Below are 17024 nucleotides of genomic sequence, written 5' to 3'. Positions count from 1 at the left end.
TTTGGCCACCGCTGTATATACACATGCATATATATACATATATATATATATATATATATATATATATATATATATATATATATATATATATATATATATATATATATATATATATATACATATATATATATATATATATACATATATATATATATATATATATATATAGATATATATGTATAGATATACGTATATATATATACGTATCCATATACGTATCCCCTCTATCTCTTCTTCATTGGAAGGAAGGGGGGAGGCGAAGTTATTTAAATTTTATTATAAATCATATTATTTAAAATCACTTTATTTTCTTTAGCAAAAAAAAACATCATTTGGCAATATAAATATTAAAATCATGATATGTAAATATAATATAATATAATGCAATACATAAATATAGTATATAAACCATGTTATTTTTTTCTCTGCTTTCCTATTGCTTCATACGCTACCTGCAACTCTTTCTTGGTTTCTGACCCACGGAGGTGATCTCGTCTTTGCTGCACAGCTAGTATAAGTTCTTGACGATCATCCTCATTTTGAACATTGTTCACAAACTCTAATACAAGTTTTACTGCCCTTTCAGAACAATCGTTCACTACTTCAAATTTACTTACAAAATTGGAGAATGTTTTGAACTGGTCAACATAGCACCACATTGGAGCAGGACAGTTTAACCAAAGTTTATCCTCCATTCTTTTCAGGTTTAATAAACTGAAGATGAACCAAGAGTTCTCTCCAATTAATGGAGCAAGTCCTGGTGGCACTTCTTGTTTAAATTTTAACTCGTTTATCAAGTTTGACTTCTCTGAATGATGAAAATGATCAGGAACTGGTGTGGAGAGTAATGTTTTTGCGATGTTTTCTTTCTCCACATCAGGAAGGGTAGGATCTAGGAAAGGAAGTGGAACCAAAGTTTCATCTAAGTACCAGGTGTGTCTCTTCATTGACATCATTGTACTTTCAATTCCGTTTAGAACTCTCTTGGAACCAGAGTCGCGTTTCTCTACATATTCTTTGTACTGCACCATTTGCCAATAGACTTTAACATCCTGAAATGGTGCCGCTGAGGGCAATGAGGTTCTCAGAAACCAGACAGAATAGAAAATCGAGATAAATTCTGCCATTGTCTTCAACTCTTTATTTTGGGCAGCAGTCAAATCATAGGGCAGATGTGTACTCAATATTTGAATCTTCAAGTAGTAAATGGCTTTTGACATGAACCTAGCATGAGAAACACAGCCTGGAGCTCGAACTTTGAAAAATGTTTTAGGATACAGATACATCAGGGTAAGTTCCAATAACTCCCTATAATTCTTTTTTCCCATTAGTAATATCTTCCATAATTTTTCCATCAAAGTGAGCTATTATGGAAAAAAGTGCTTTCTTAGCAGCTTTTTTAACCCCTATTTTGAGCTTTGCAGCATTTTGCTGGATGGTTTTCTTTTGTGCCTGCCAAATAGTAGATTGAGACAGTAAAAAGTCTTCAACATTTCCACCTGAATTAACAACCAAATCTGTACACACATGCAGCAAATCTCTGGAAGAAATATTTTTTGGAAACTGAAGTCATGGCAATATCGTTTAAAAAATCCTTGGTTAACTGTGGCGTGTCATTACTCGGACCTGGCTGATCGAAATCAAACGAACAATCTGAGTCTATGCTGGTATTTATATCACTGGTTTCTGAGGAAAACTGAAGCTCTGTAGTAAAATCATCTCTCTGAGAAAACTGTTCAACACTGTGTACTAACTGTGGATGTTTCAAATATTTATTGAAAACATTATTTCTGGAAGATTTTCTTTAAGATCCTCTTCTTCAAAAAAATATGCCCTTGTTTTAAGTCTTGTCGATCTCGGCATCTTGGTTTCTTAGCAGTAATTTGATTAAAGAAAACAGTTGATATTCATTCTTTGTTTAAGTCACATGTATTTTACAATAATAATTTTGTATATAACCGCAGATAGTATACCTTTTGTAGATTGTTATGGATACACCACATACACACACAGAATGTAAAATTACGACAATATGTCTACCGCAAATACGACAATATGTTAGTTTATAAAACTGCGGAAACGAACAAATATTCCAAAATATTCAGGAATCAAAATGTTATCATAATTCAATGTTTATATTGTCTTTTTTTCTAAAGAAAATAAAGTAATTTTAAATAATATGATTTACAAAATCATATTATTTAAAAAATCATATTATAAAATCCCCCCTCCTTCCAACGAAGAAGGGACAGAGGGGGTATAAATCTCCAATAATAAGGTAAGGGGGGCGGGTAGCTATTGACATACCCCTTTTATATAAACATTATTAATGCTTAGTTCTAATATTAATTTTAAAAATTTGGCCTAAATATGAAGAATAAATCAGCGTCAGTTATACATAGTAATGCATCATTTTATGTAAAAAAAACCCGGTTTTTTCGCCTCTTTCTCCACATCATGTGACATAAATACCACCGTATTTCTTTTTGGTCCTACCCTATTATAAATAAGTAGTCTAAAATATACCATATAGAAGAAAAGTTGGCTTTCCGTGTTGATTTTAAAGGTCCCCGCCAGACCCCTGAAGTTTGCTATGTTTTTATACACAAATTTGACTAGTGGGGACCTCTAAAGTCACGTAATATTAAAATTTTTGGGCTTAAAATTATTTTTATATTGGTGGGCAACCATTCCAGGTAGGACCAACTTGATTTTCAAAAATTCGTCAAATATGAATCACCCAAGTATATATATATATATATATATATATATATATATATATATATATATATATATATATATATATATATATATATACTTGGGTATATATATATATATATACTTGGGTATATATATATATACTTGGGTATATATATATATATATATATATATATACTTGGGTATATATATATATATATATATATATATATATATATATATATATATATATATATATATATATATATATATATATATATATATATATATATATATATATATATATATATATATATAGATATATATATATATATATTCCTCTTCATAAAGTTTTTTTAACCTCTTTAATTGATTTCTATCCAGTTAATTTAAACACTAACTCAATAATTTAATTATTTATTTGTTCATCTTACTAAGAAGAATTGTTTCAAATATGTTAATATTTTCACGCGAAACATAAAATTGTTATTCAAAAAAATTAACTTGTTTATTTATAAAATAATTTAGCTTAAGGTGGTACTAGCCCGACAAATTTCAAAATTTTCAGATTTTTTTTTTCTATATTTGAAAAAAAGAATCATTGTAGATTTCAAAAATGTACAGTTTTACTATGTTTTTAAGTAATTTAGTGACAGAAAATGTTAATTTGGTAATATGATCTCAATAAGAAGCCCTTAGCAACCGCATAGCAACAACAAAAAATGCTTACTTTTGGGCTAACTTTCCATAAATTTCATCAAACAATTAATTTCTATTATTATTCTACATTTCATATATATCTCCTTTGCTTTATATCAACTTTCCAAATACGTTAATTTCATTAATAATATTAAATTAAATTGTATAGTGAGAAGGAAGTGAATTTATAACAATGTATCAATAACAGCTTGTTATGATTATTTTATTGAATTTATTGCATTTATTTTTCACATTTTACTGCTTTATTCTTAGATGGGAAATAAAAAAAAATAGCAAAAGAATAAAAAGAAACTATTTTCATGGAAATCAACATAAAATGTCTGATCAACAAAACATTTCACCTGAAAGTGCTTCTTATTCAAATATGTTTAGTAGTACTAATAGTACAAGTGCTAAAAAGTTGAACAAAGCAGTTAATTGTATTGGCAGTTCAGCTAAAAACAAACAGACATCTAACGACCTTAATTTTTTTATATTTATACATTTTGGCATTATGAAAGATTTATTTGAGGAGTTCTCGCACTGTTCTGAGTGTAGCTCACCTGTTAAGCTTACACATAATAAAAATGAACACAAAGGGTTTTGATCTAAATTATGTATAAAATGTAGTGTTTGTTCAGCATGCAGATTTTCTTATACATCTCCTCAATATATACCTTTACAAAAAAGTAAAACTGTTAAAAAAGCACATGAAATTAACTATCGCACAGTTATGGCTTTTCGCGAGATAGGCAAAGGTCATGCTGGAATTGAAACATTTACAACAATGATGAATATGCCATTTTCTATTGCATTTACTATTTATAAAAAAATTAATAAGACTCTTTATTGTGCATATGAAAAATCTGCTGAAAAAAGTACCCAAAAAGCTGCTCATGAAAAGCGTCAAATGATTAACATCAATGCGTGTAGCAATGATATTGTTGACTGTCATATTTCTATTGATGGAACATGGCAAAAAAGGGGTTATTCATCCCTGAATGGCGTGGTATCTGCAATTTCAAAGGATAATAAAAAGGTCTTAGACTAATACACTATGTCAAAATTTTGTAAATTTTGTGAGATTTGGTGAAAAAAAAAAGGATCAGCTGGTTATGAACTATGGAAAACAAGACATAAGTGTGCAATTAATCATCACGAATCATCTGGTGCTATGGAGTCCGCTGGTGCTATTTCAATTTTTTGTTCTTCATTAAGTAAGTTTAACTTAAGGTACAGTCATTACATAGGAGATGGGGACACTAAAGCATATAGCAAAATAAGGGAAGCAAGACCTTATGGAGAAACGTTGATACCAGAAAAACTAGATTGTCTCGGTCATGTTCAAAAGAGACTTGGAACAAGACTTCGGAATTTACGTGCAATAAAAAAAAAAAGAAAAGTTGAATGACAGTAAAACTCTCTCAGGTAAAGGAAGACTAACTGATGCAAGTATTAACTTAATGCAGAATTACTTTGGTATGGCTATTCGTCAGAATGATAAACTCTACCCGATGAAAAAAGCTGTACTTGCAGTTTTATGGCACTGCTGCGAAGGTGATGCAGCTACGTGTCATCAATTTTGTCCCAGAACCAATACTAGCTGGTGCAAATGGCAAAGGGATAAGATTACAGGACAATGCACTTATAAAAACAAGTTAAACTTACCAGTTGCTATAAAAGACCTATTACACCTTAGTTCGGACAATCTTTTGTCAAAATGTTTACACAGTTATACCCAAAATCCTAATGAGTCTTTTAATCAAATAATCTGGGAAAAATGCCCCAAAACACATTTTGTTTTAAAAAATGTTTTAGAGTTAGCTGTTTTCTCTGCAGTTATATCTTTTAATGGAGGTTACGTTTCCCATAAAGAAACATTTATGCAACTTGGATTTCATTGTGGAAAATATTTCCTGCTCTGTGCAATTAAAAAAGACAAAAATCGCGTCATTCATATGGAAAGGAAGGAAAAAGAAGTGACAAAATCAAGAAGAAAAAAATTGAGAGGTATAAAAAAAGGATTTAGCAAGGATGACTCCTATGTGTCTGGAAATTTTTAAAGATATATATTGTTAAAGTTGTTTTGTTTTGTTTTCTTGCGTTTTCTCTGTTAACAGATTTTTAAACTTTGAACAAGAATATCTTTTGAACTACTTGAAGATTATGGCTAAAATTTTCACAGATTGTTCATCAGGTTACTGTGAAGGGATTTCACTAAAAAGAGACTTTCATAGTTAGCTGTTGTCGAGATATTGACATTAGCAGCACAAATTTTACATAAAAATTATTTTTTAAAGTGCAGCCATTTTGATTCTGTAAAAGTTCTGATGGTGATTCTGGTCAAATCCCTCAATCAACATGTTGTTAACCTTTTTGCAAAATTTTAGCTTCACACAATGACTATTTCATGAGAAATCCTTGTTTAAAAATGTAGTTAAAATTGTATATTTTTTGCTGACTCAGCATGTTTTCAAGTATACTAATACTTTTTATTATATTTACTCTAAATAATTTTTTAATGCACATAGTTTAAAAAAAAAATTGCTTCAAAATTAAATAAATTGACTGTTTTAATTTTTACGGGATAGTACCACCTTAAATAAAACTAAAGCTAGCGTTAGTTTTATTAGAATCTTGTTAGACTTTTCGGGGTCGGGGCTATTTTTATACTGGAGGCCTTAATTTACCCCAACCCTTCTTAATCCAGCACTGGAAATAAGACTCGAGTATATAAATAAAAATCATATCAAACTCTTTAATAAATAAAAGAACATTTGTTTCCTTATTAAACAATCGAAAAATGTTGTTTTATAGAAAAAATGTCGCTTAATTTTATAAAAAAATTATAAAAGAGTGATGTTTCAAAAATATTTGTTCTAAACGTAGTTTATTTTGCTTTCAGTTTTATCGCGCTAAAAGTTATTTTCTTTTTCTAGTTTTTTTTTTTGTAATTGTCTCTCATCGGTCTTATTAATCTTTTTTGCGTTTTTTTTTGTATTTTGAAATGTTCTCCAAACAACTTAAAAAACTGGCCAGTTTTTCGCAACTAAATATTTTCCCCGTGATCAGTTATCGAGAGCGATAGCTCCCGCTTCCCGACCATGCCTGAACCTTAATGTTACTTTTGTTTTCGCAAGTAAATGTATATGCACATTTTTACATATTATGTTATCCAGAGAAGAAAATGTGTGCTGTTTGAGCATTCTCAATAAATTAGTAAAGTGACTAAAAGCATTTTACATTTAAAAATTTCTTCATTTTTAATTCTATATATATACTAAAAATTTAGGTATTTACTATCGAATTTTTATAGAAACCTCCAAAAAGAGACTTCATGTTTTTTTCTAAAATCCCCCAAGATTTATTTTTTTCATTAAAATCCGAAGATCTCCAGGGAAATCCAGTGATATGGGAACCCTATAATAAAAGCTTTCTATAAAGTCTGACGTGCTGATCTCTCCATAAGGTTGCTTGTGAATTTTAACTCCAACAAAACTCACACTACTGCAAATAACTATTTCAATATTGTTGACATTCCTACATTGATAAATTGCAAGCCTCTTGCTCTACTTTACGTCTTTTGGATTATAATTCACAACTCATGGCCAGAGGACACGGATATTTCAAAATGGAAGGGTACAATTTTCAATTTATAAAAAAAGTCCTCTATATCTAGAATCTTTGGTGTGGTGGAATAGTGTCGCAAAACTTTGATTGTCGCAAATACTTATTGTCGCAAAATTGATTGTCGAAAATGTAAAAAAGAAATAGTGTCGCAAACTGTCGCATTATTGATTGTCGAATAACAGAAAAAGGAAGTGTCGCAAATAAATTTAATGAATAGTGTCGAAAATGAATTTATTGAATAGTGTGGAAAACAAAAAAAAAGGAATAGTGTCGCAAATGAATTTAATGAATAGTGTCAAAAATAGAAAAAAGGAATAATGTCTAGTAAAAAATAGGAAAAAAAAGGAGTTTAATGAATAGTAACAAAAATAAAAGAATAACTATAAATGTGTGTTTAGATAACATGTCTGAAGTCGTACCGAAATAGCTTGCTGCCGGAGGCTTCAATATACACACCAACTATCTTATAGCCTGCTGCTGCAAAGGAGTGCCGCTACATCGACTGAGGGTTTGGGTTTTGGTAGCAATCTTTTCTTTCATTATTTTTTTTTCTCTGCAAAAACCATTTGCTATAAAGATAAGGAAAACGAGTGTGCAATTGCTGAAATTATTTATTTGCGGCACTATTTCGTTTTTACTATTTGCGACACTATTCCTTTTTTTTGTTTTCGACACTATTCATTAAATTCATTTGCAACACTATTCTTTTTTTTTTTGTTTTGGACACGATTCATTAAATTCATATGCGACACTATTCTATTTTTTTGCGACATTTGGCCTTTTTAATATCCTGACATCTCCTGGAACCCATAAACACAATCTGTTGCCAAGTTAGCATCTGCTTGGGTTGCTTGACTTTATCGTACTAGCCATTTTCCTATTTTTGATTTCACTCTCTACCTCTACAAATCTCTTGTTCGCCCCTGTACGCAATACTGTTGGCATATCCGTATAAAACAACAGTAACCTTAGCTGGTTTCTCTAATACTATTTCTCTTCTAGACAAGGTCAAAAAATGCATTGTAAATGTAGTTGGACCTTCTCTATCTGCCAAGCGTCAGTCACTTTTCTGATAAAAACTGATAACAACAACAACAACAACAACAACAACAACAACAACAAAAATAGCAGTTGACCAATTTGGACTTCAGTTGAAGCATTATCTTTATGCAAGCACTAATTATTTTATAATATTATCATTACGCTTTTCCTCCATATTTTTTGCTACACAATTAATGTTTTTCTAATCAAACTTTTTTTGATTAGACATTAAAAAAATATTAAGTTTTCTGTGTAAAAAAAGTTTTAAATCATAAAGTTAAACGGCAAAGAATCGAACGATGAACCAAAGTGTTAATAACACAGCACTATGTGTCTATCCACGTGCATCCTGTTAGTGCTGCACACTTTTGTTGTTTCTTGTTTGACATTTTTTTAGACTATTAATCATAATTTTTGTTGCTCTTATTTCTCCTGTTGTGAAAAAAATAAGAATGGAGACATCTCTGGTTCCGCTAATTATTATCCAATCACTCTAGTTACAATTTCTCTAAGATTTTGGAACACATTTTTGTGTCATATATTAATAAAAGTTTTTTTTGGGACTCTTAAGCAACTCTGATCTAAGTGAAATCTTAGTAAATTTATTCCTGTTTTTTTTTCAACTTGTTTCATAGCTTTAATATTCATGTTGCATTTATTGAAATTAGTAACGCCTATATATAGTTCATTTTCACACTCTTATTTTTTAATTAAAATTAATATATTAATATAACTATAATGTTATTTAATGTAACTTTAATATTTTGGGCCTTGTCAATAAACTTTTTAATATGTGTCAATAAATTTACTTGATTATTATTTAAAAGAAAGGCTTTTTTTATATTTCAAAGAAATAAATTAATACTAATTGTGTTACTAATACTAATTGTGTTACATTGATATGCTTTATCTACCAATCAAACACTTTTATTTATATTAATAATATATTTATTTATAGTTTATATAAACTTGTTCATGAAATTGAGCCTATTATTACAAATGCATCAGTTTTCCAGAATATCCAAAATGCATTACAGAATGATCAGAAACTCCATATGCTTTATGTGAATATTTCACTGGCTTACAATCGTATTCATAATGATTTTAATAGTGAAGGTATTTTTTTTTTTTACTGTTATAAAAAATTTTCAAAATTTTCTGGTTTTAATTGAGTTTTAGCTAAAGCGCTAACGCAACATTTAATTTCTTGTTTGCATGCTCATTAAATTAATTTGTAAGATCTAAAAAGATATGAATGCAACTCAAATAAAACTACATAACATTATGTTTAACAGTTCTTGAATAAATATTTTTTACTAAATATTTATTATTTATTTAAAATTGCCAAAATTTAATTGTTGGACAAAATGTTTTTTCAATAATCAATAAAAATAGTCAACTTGTAAAGGCTTTTTATTAAAAATTTTCATTAATTTTTTTTTATTATTTTTTTTTATCTTTGCAGTACACTTTAGCTTGTTTATAATAAATTTGCATTATTAGTTTAGTTTCCAGATTTTAGTGAAATTGATTAGATAAGTACAACTATTAAATGCAATTGTAGAATCTACTCAACTGTACTTAACTACTATGCTCTACTCAATTTTGCTGTACTGCATTCAGTAATTGAGTATAACTATTGAATGCATCTTTTTCTTCATGTTTTATTTACATTTTTACATCTAAACGGATATAAAAATATTAACAAAACATTTCATTTTTTTGACACAATGACAAAATTAAAGTTTTAAATTAACTGGTTATCGTGTTTTTAATTAACAGTATTAACACTTAATATCACTTAATAATTTTGGTCTTTTATTAACAAATTTGCTCATTTGCTAAAAAGTTTGCTTAAAAAAGATTCACCTAAATTGTAAAGCTTAAACTTGCCAGCTAAACTAGTTAATTGAATTTTTTTTTTGTATTTAGAAAGTGTGAAAAAAAGTCTCAATGTTCTTCTATAGAAAAAATAATTTACTTATATTTTGTATTTAGAGATTGTAAGAATATTTCTGAATGCTCTTCAAAAGAACAAATCTATAGAGTTACTTGGTAAATTCAAAAACAATACAGTAAATGGATTATTACAAAGTAAAGTTATGGTAAAAATTTTTTTATTGGTCAAGTTTATATATATATATATATATATATATATATATATATATATATATATATATATATATATATATATATATATATATATATATATATATATATATATATATATATATATATATATATATATATAATTAGAAAGTTATTTAAGTATATACTACTATAAAATTTTATAAAAAAAATTAATAACTTGCTACAATATAAATTTAAAAATACAAATAAATAATAAAATTAAATAAATATAGTTATAAATATTCAAAGTAAAAATATAATATTTATAACTAAATTAAGCATACCAAAGTAAAGGATTATTTAAATTATGTTTTTCTAAATTTGAAAAAACTATTCTTTAGTTGTATTACTAAGTTATTATCAGCTAATGTTCAAATTAATGTTAATTGGTATTCAAAGCATTTTTTTTTATTCATATTAAATTTAAATATTGTATATATAACTCAAATACTTAACATTTAATAACATGCTATCATTCAGATGGATTTGAAAATTTTGAAATGAATCTTTGAAGTATAAAAGTGGTTCAGACAAGAAATCCTTCACTTTCATACCAAATCCTTTTTTTTTGCAATAGAAAGGGGGAGTTTTTAAAGTATGTATGCAGTAAAACCACTAATTTAGAACTCCTCCCCTCTTGTACACACCTGAATGCTTTTAATAACACCTCCCTTCTGCGTAAATTTGCATTATATACTACAAAATCATTAAAAAACATTAAAAGTTAAAAAATTGTAATAGCTTAAGTTAACATTTTTGTGTTACATAACATAATATTGGTATCTCAAACTTGTGTTGAGAAACTGAGTTCAATGCTTTTGTTAAAAAAGAAAGATATTACCTTTAAGAAATATAGAGAAAAAGAGATAGTCAAACCACATATGCACTTGCTGTCTTCAACACCCCTTGTACAAATTCATACATTTTACAGTAACCCCTTTGCCCCATATCTACATATGTACTCTATGGAAGATCCCTAACTGGATGCAATCTTTGGATTTACTATGGTTTTACTCATCAGGTTAATTTTTGTGAGTGTGCGCTATTTTGCACATTATTGCTACCAAACCCAATTCCATGGTAGCAACATAGTTAGTCTTTAGTCATGAATCAAACAAAGACCACATAGAAAGTAAAACCTTTACAATCATTAAAACTATCCCAATGAAAAGATGAAGCCCTGGGTGTGGGAAGTACAATTTTTGAATTCTATTTCTTAATTTCTCTATTTAACTCAATTTTTATTTCTAGTATTTAGTCTATAGACCCAAACATTCTTCTTACACACTTTCAAGTAAGCATTTACTCTCATACCAAAGACATGCGAATTCGCCAATGTGGCTACTTATACTAAATAAAGAAATTCTTGCATTTAAGATCAAATGCTGCTGAATATTTAATATCTTTTAACCGCGCTGGATCTAAAAGTATGTTAGGATTTTCATTTTGTTCAGAAACATCTTTTACCGAAGACAAAATGATAGATTTACACAAATATTATCAAACTTTTTTGAGTTTGAATATTTGTCTATAAGATCAAAAACATTTAAAACACATTTCAGCAATCCCTGTCCTGAATCTAATGAAATTTTTGCAATATTGGAATTAGGATCTAAGTTTCTTTCATGTATTGTGTGAAGAAAAGGTCTAATTTGTAACAAACACTAGGTTATGGGTTAACTCTTGTTAATCTCCTGTATATATATTTTTTTCTTTTTTGAATTTATAGGTTTCTGATTAAGAGTTGTGTAATCTTTCCATTAGAAGTCTAATATGGTGTGTGAAAACATGGTTGATACTAACCATCTTTTCACGCAAGTTAGTTGACTTTTTATAGGAAAAATGAGACAATCTTTTCCTTTAAATTAAAAAATATACATCTATAAAATATCTATCTACCTAATTTAGTTATTTACAAGCAATATATGTGTATATATATATATATATATATATATATATATATATATATATATATATATATATATATATATATATATATATATATATATATATATATATACACGCACAATTAATGCATATGATATTTGCAAGGCACAAAAAAGTTTTTACATTTTTGAAATAAGTAAAGAAAATTTATAATAAAACAAATAAAAATTTCTTTAAAATTCGTAACATAATAATTAAAAAGCTACAATAAAATCTTTGTGTTTCCAAATAAACTATAATTTCTATAACTTTGGGCACAAAAATTGATAATGTATTGCATATAGGTTTAAAAAAGTAAAGAAATTCATAAGAAAAATATATTTTTGGTATTTGGCAAAGTAAAAATCAGGTCATGTTTGCTCATTTAGGTAGATCAAATGATTCAGAATCTAAATCAACCTTTATGTTATGTGTCATAATAAAATCCTTATATGATAGACCTTTTTTAATAGTTTTTGTAACCCATGTTCACAAGCCAAAATCAATTTAACTATACATTGTAAAAACATTGAATAGTTACATTAAGTTACTATTATATGCAAAACTTTTAATGAAATTGACTGACTTTCATGCCATTTATCTATTTCATGATGTGTTTGGTTACTTTTGTTGGATATAATTTGTCTACTTATATTAACTAGATTTCTGAAAAAGACAGTTGTCAACATTTTTTATCAACAATCAAATCAGAAAAAAAAAATTTTCTGGTGCAAAAAATCTTTGTCAATATAAAAGAGAGAACATTTCAACATCAGTTCATTTATCCTATGATGATGTTTGTTTTTTAACTACAGAATGTATGTGGAAAACTTAGCTTATACAAAATGAGCTTATTATGTTACCCATGGTACTAAAAATGCTTTAGTGCAAACTCACAGTTTTAGTATCAGCAGGATTTATAGTTCATTAGGGTAGAAATTAAAGCTCCCACAAGCATAGATATTTACAATAAGCAATTATTATTTCTTACAAGTATGGTTCAAGGTTGGTTTGATGGTTTATAGAGGATGGTTCAACATAGTTTAAGGCTATAGAAAGCAAATATTAAACAAATATGATATGATTAATAAACAATATCAAAGCATAAATTAAACTAAAAAGGCAGTCGCAAAAGTCTGAGGAGGAGAGCAATAAAGAACTAAAATAAATGGGCGTTATAATTATTATTTATAATAAATATATATTTTCATTGTAACTAATATACATATAGTTAATTAGATATTATATCTATAAGTTGGTTACTTTTAGTTTTTTAATAAATTTTGAGTTTTCAATAATAAATTCTTTTATAGTAATTTTTTTTAAAGGAATTAATTGCTCAAAATTAATTGTCTAATAATAACAATTATTTTATATCAATAAACTTTCTCTCTATATATTAACAACATATTAACAAATGATCTTTATCTGTTAATGTATTTTTTAGGTAAGCAATTTAGGTTTGCTATACAATAACTGGAGAATGGAAAAAGGAAGCCCTGAAAAGGTAATTTATATAATTGTAGTTTAAAATATTTTTACTGTTTTATAAAAATTATTAAATTTGATTTACACAAATACAAACACTTTTACAATGTTAAAAAGTATTGATAGTTTTGTGAATCAGGCAAAATTTATATATTTTAAGGCATTTTTAATTATTGTGCAGTACTAATAGAGAAAAGTAGGCATGTAACATATACTTCAAAAACCCATAGATTTTATGATAATCTAGGCAAAAATCATATATGTATAAATTAATATTAAAAAGCCACTTAAATTACAATCTACTTGACATCAAAGAATATTCTAGTCTTTTATGTAATATAATCACACTTCTACTTAACCCTTAAAGGTCATAGTAATAGATACAAAAACAACAATTTAAATAAGTATTTAATTTGCATGTGCATTTAAATTAGCTAGAAATTTCGAATGATATTCAAAATTTAATTTTGATAAAATTTAATCTTAAACTTTGTAAAGAGTAGATTGCAATTAGCAAATTGAGACAAAAACACACAATGAATTAACCAATGAATTTATAAAACAATAAATTATTCTTGCAAAAAAGCAGAAAAATCTACATGATGAGTTTGAGTAAACTTTAAAAAAGTAAAAATGGTTTGATTACAAAACTTTTTTTATTATTTCAGAGTATCAATAATATTTCAGAATATCCATAACTTATATGAACTTATTTATAGCTAGATAGATAAACAATGGATAAGTATAGGTAAATATAATAACTTTATTAATTTATTAATTCCAAGATTATATAAGTCTTATACAATCTTGTTGATCTTTTTTTATTGGTTCATTTAACAAGAAACCATCCTTCTGTACACACTGAGCTTGAACAGATGGAACCAAATAAATTAAGTAAAGAATAACTAATGAGGATAAAGAGAAAACCAGTGGATGAAGGTGGAGACACTCTATTAAAACCATTTTTTAACATGAGCTTTTACTCATGAGAGCTCATGCTGAACTTGATATAAATAGTTGGTCAGAAATTGTAAGTTTATAAATATCAACAAAGTGCTTGGAGACCTAAATATCCATTAATGTTAATCTTCCAGAATCTTTCGCTAATGAGCCTGCTAATCTATAGATGGATGCACTTATTTTAGAATGCCACCTTGAGCAATTTCAAGAAACCAAACATGTAGCAGTTAAAAAGCTTGCAGACCTATGTTGTTTGTTAGTAATTTTTTTTTTTCAGCCAAATGATCCTAATTTTAATCTATTGGAAAATACCACTTATCTAACTGACCCCACATGTGCTGACATTTGGAGAAATCAAAATTCAGCGCTTTTAGAAAATTTTAAAATTAAATTCTCATCAAGTCTTGATTTAGCATTTGTATGTAAATTTTATGAGTACAACTAAAGTCAATACATTATCTATTCAAGAAAAAAATACCTCTTCGTGCTGGTGTAGTTTGAGATTTTTACTCGTTTTTTTATTACCCAGTAAAAACCTCATTCAAAAGAATAAGTAAATACCTCAACATTTTTACTGTCATTATAAGATTTTTACTCCTGTAAAAATGAATTTTGAGGCAAAATGTGTTTTTGAAACCAAGCCTCATTGTATTTTGTGAATTCTTTTAAATGTTTCAAAGATTGAAAAAGTGGTTTTTTTTAATATGAACTTTATTTAAAATTCTTTTGAATTCTTAATTAACTGTATAAAGATTTGTAATTGTTAAGAAATAAGATGTCTACATAGGACACTTTAATCTATCTTATTTTCTACAGCATTGCTATAGAATGGAAGATGAAAACTGCTTCATCATACTAATCTTTTTTATCAAGCTGACAATCTAGATAAGCATAAGCCAATTAAAAATAAATTTGTTTGCCACATGTGCAACAAAATGAGGAAATGATTGGTTAAAAAAATGGTTAAAGTTATTATCGCAATTAAGGCTATTACTAAATAATTTGTAAAAATTAAATGCTTGAAGAAGCAATGGAGTGGCTGTCAATTCCAATTCCAAGAAACAAATGTGGAGATAACTGGGTGTGCTTTATTTATGAGGGTAATAATCCAAATATGCAGAAAGTATGGAGCGAAAACAAAATATAGATAAAAATAAAACAAATGTGAAATAAAATTTACTGTTTACTTCGATATCTAACCATATAATTAGAGTACATTCAAATTTTTTTCATTTTTTATCTAAAAATATAAAAAAATTATAAATGTCTGCAAATTCAGTATACACTGTTAAATTTTTAAAGACATATAATGCCACAGCTTAAAAGATTATAAAAACTTGTATATTGAACTTTTAAATAAAAATTATAGAACAAGTTTTAAATTAAACAACTTGCTTCTTTATTGCTTCTTAAAAAAATATAGTAATTAAAACATTTGAAAAAATTTAAAAAAATGCAATATTTTTATTTGGTGCAAACTTATTTTTTTAAACTTATTTTTTCAAACTTATTTTCCTAAACTTATTTTTTTACGCAAAATTGATTTTAGTGAAAATCTTCTAACAATAGTAAAACTTTAATATAAGGTTTTTACTAGAGATTATAAAAAACTAATGAGTAAAAACTTCATACTACACTACTGTTTGTATATAATATAATGTTACGCTTAATTATATTTTCTTATTTTTGTTCATAAAAATCATATTTTCATGACTTTTGAAAGTTCTGATTGTACCAAATCAGAACTTTCAAAAGTTGTTTTAGCATAAAATAAGCTATTTGAAAAGGTTACCCAACAAAAAACATTGTTCTCAAATGAAATCTTGTCAGTCGTTTGAAGTTTGCAAAAAATATGTACACAAGAACTTATGTCTTTTGAGAACTGTGCTTTGTACTGACAAGTCTAAGCTTAATCAATTTGGAGCTAAGATAAAACAACATGTTCATTGTCACTAAAACCCAGAACTCAACCCTCAATATACTCTAAAGACTGTAAAATATATATTATGGTGGCAATATGGTTGTTTGCTGCAATTTTTCATGGTGTAGTGTGGGTCCATTGCATAGAATTCAAAGGAGAATGGATTAATATGTACAATAAAATACTAGAAAACATCATGTTGTCATATGCCAAGAGAAACATCCCTTTTGTTTGGAAATTCCATTTAGACAACAACCCCAAGTACATCATCAAAAGTGTTAGTGTGGTTTAATGCTAACAAGATTGATTTTTTGATGTGGTCTGCACAGCCATAAGACTTAAAACTGATGAAAAATTTGTGGAAAAAGTTGACAGAAACATAAATTGTTTGATAACAACAAATTTAGACCATTTTTTGATCTAAATAAAGATTACTTGGGTTAATTGATCTTGTCAATTGGCCATCATTGTCAAGTAGTTATTGATTCAAAAAATACCCTACTAAATATTAATTTACCTCAATTAAAGTTTT

The 17024-nt window shown here is 27.2% G+C and overlaps 1 protein-coding gene across 5 annotated transcripts in view; it reads left to right on the top strand.

Moving 5' to 3' along the window:
* Positions 1-17024, top strand: part of LOC100206550 (retinal-specific phospholipid-transporting ATPase ABCA4) — a 160905-nt gene that overhangs the window by 12253 nt on the left and 131628 nt on the right. For all 5 annotated transcript variants that reach the window (XR_010637485.1, XM_065792798.1, XM_065792799.1 and 2 more), the window contains 3 exons: positions 9026-9183; positions 10066-10172; positions 13571-13630. Coding sequence is in view for 4 of the 5 variants with exons in the window: in XM_065792798.1 (XP_065648870.1) it covers positions 9026-9183; positions 10066-10172; positions 13571-13630 (325 nt within the window). In the remaining variant the exon portion in view is untranslated. The remainder of the gene's footprint in view (positions 1-9025; positions 9184-10065; positions 10173-13570; positions 13631-17024) is intronic.

The sequence above is a fragment of the Hydra vulgaris genome, chromosome 03 (genome assembly GCF_038396675.1).
Source record: "Hydra vulgaris chromosome 03, alternate assembly HydraT2T_AEP".
Taxonomy (NCBI): domain Eukaryota; kingdom Metazoa; phylum Cnidaria; class Hydrozoa; order Anthoathecata; family Hydridae; genus Hydra; species Hydra vulgaris.
The sequence above is the reverse complement of the archived record's forward strand: the minus strand, read 5'-3'. Positions and strand labels throughout refer to the sequence as shown.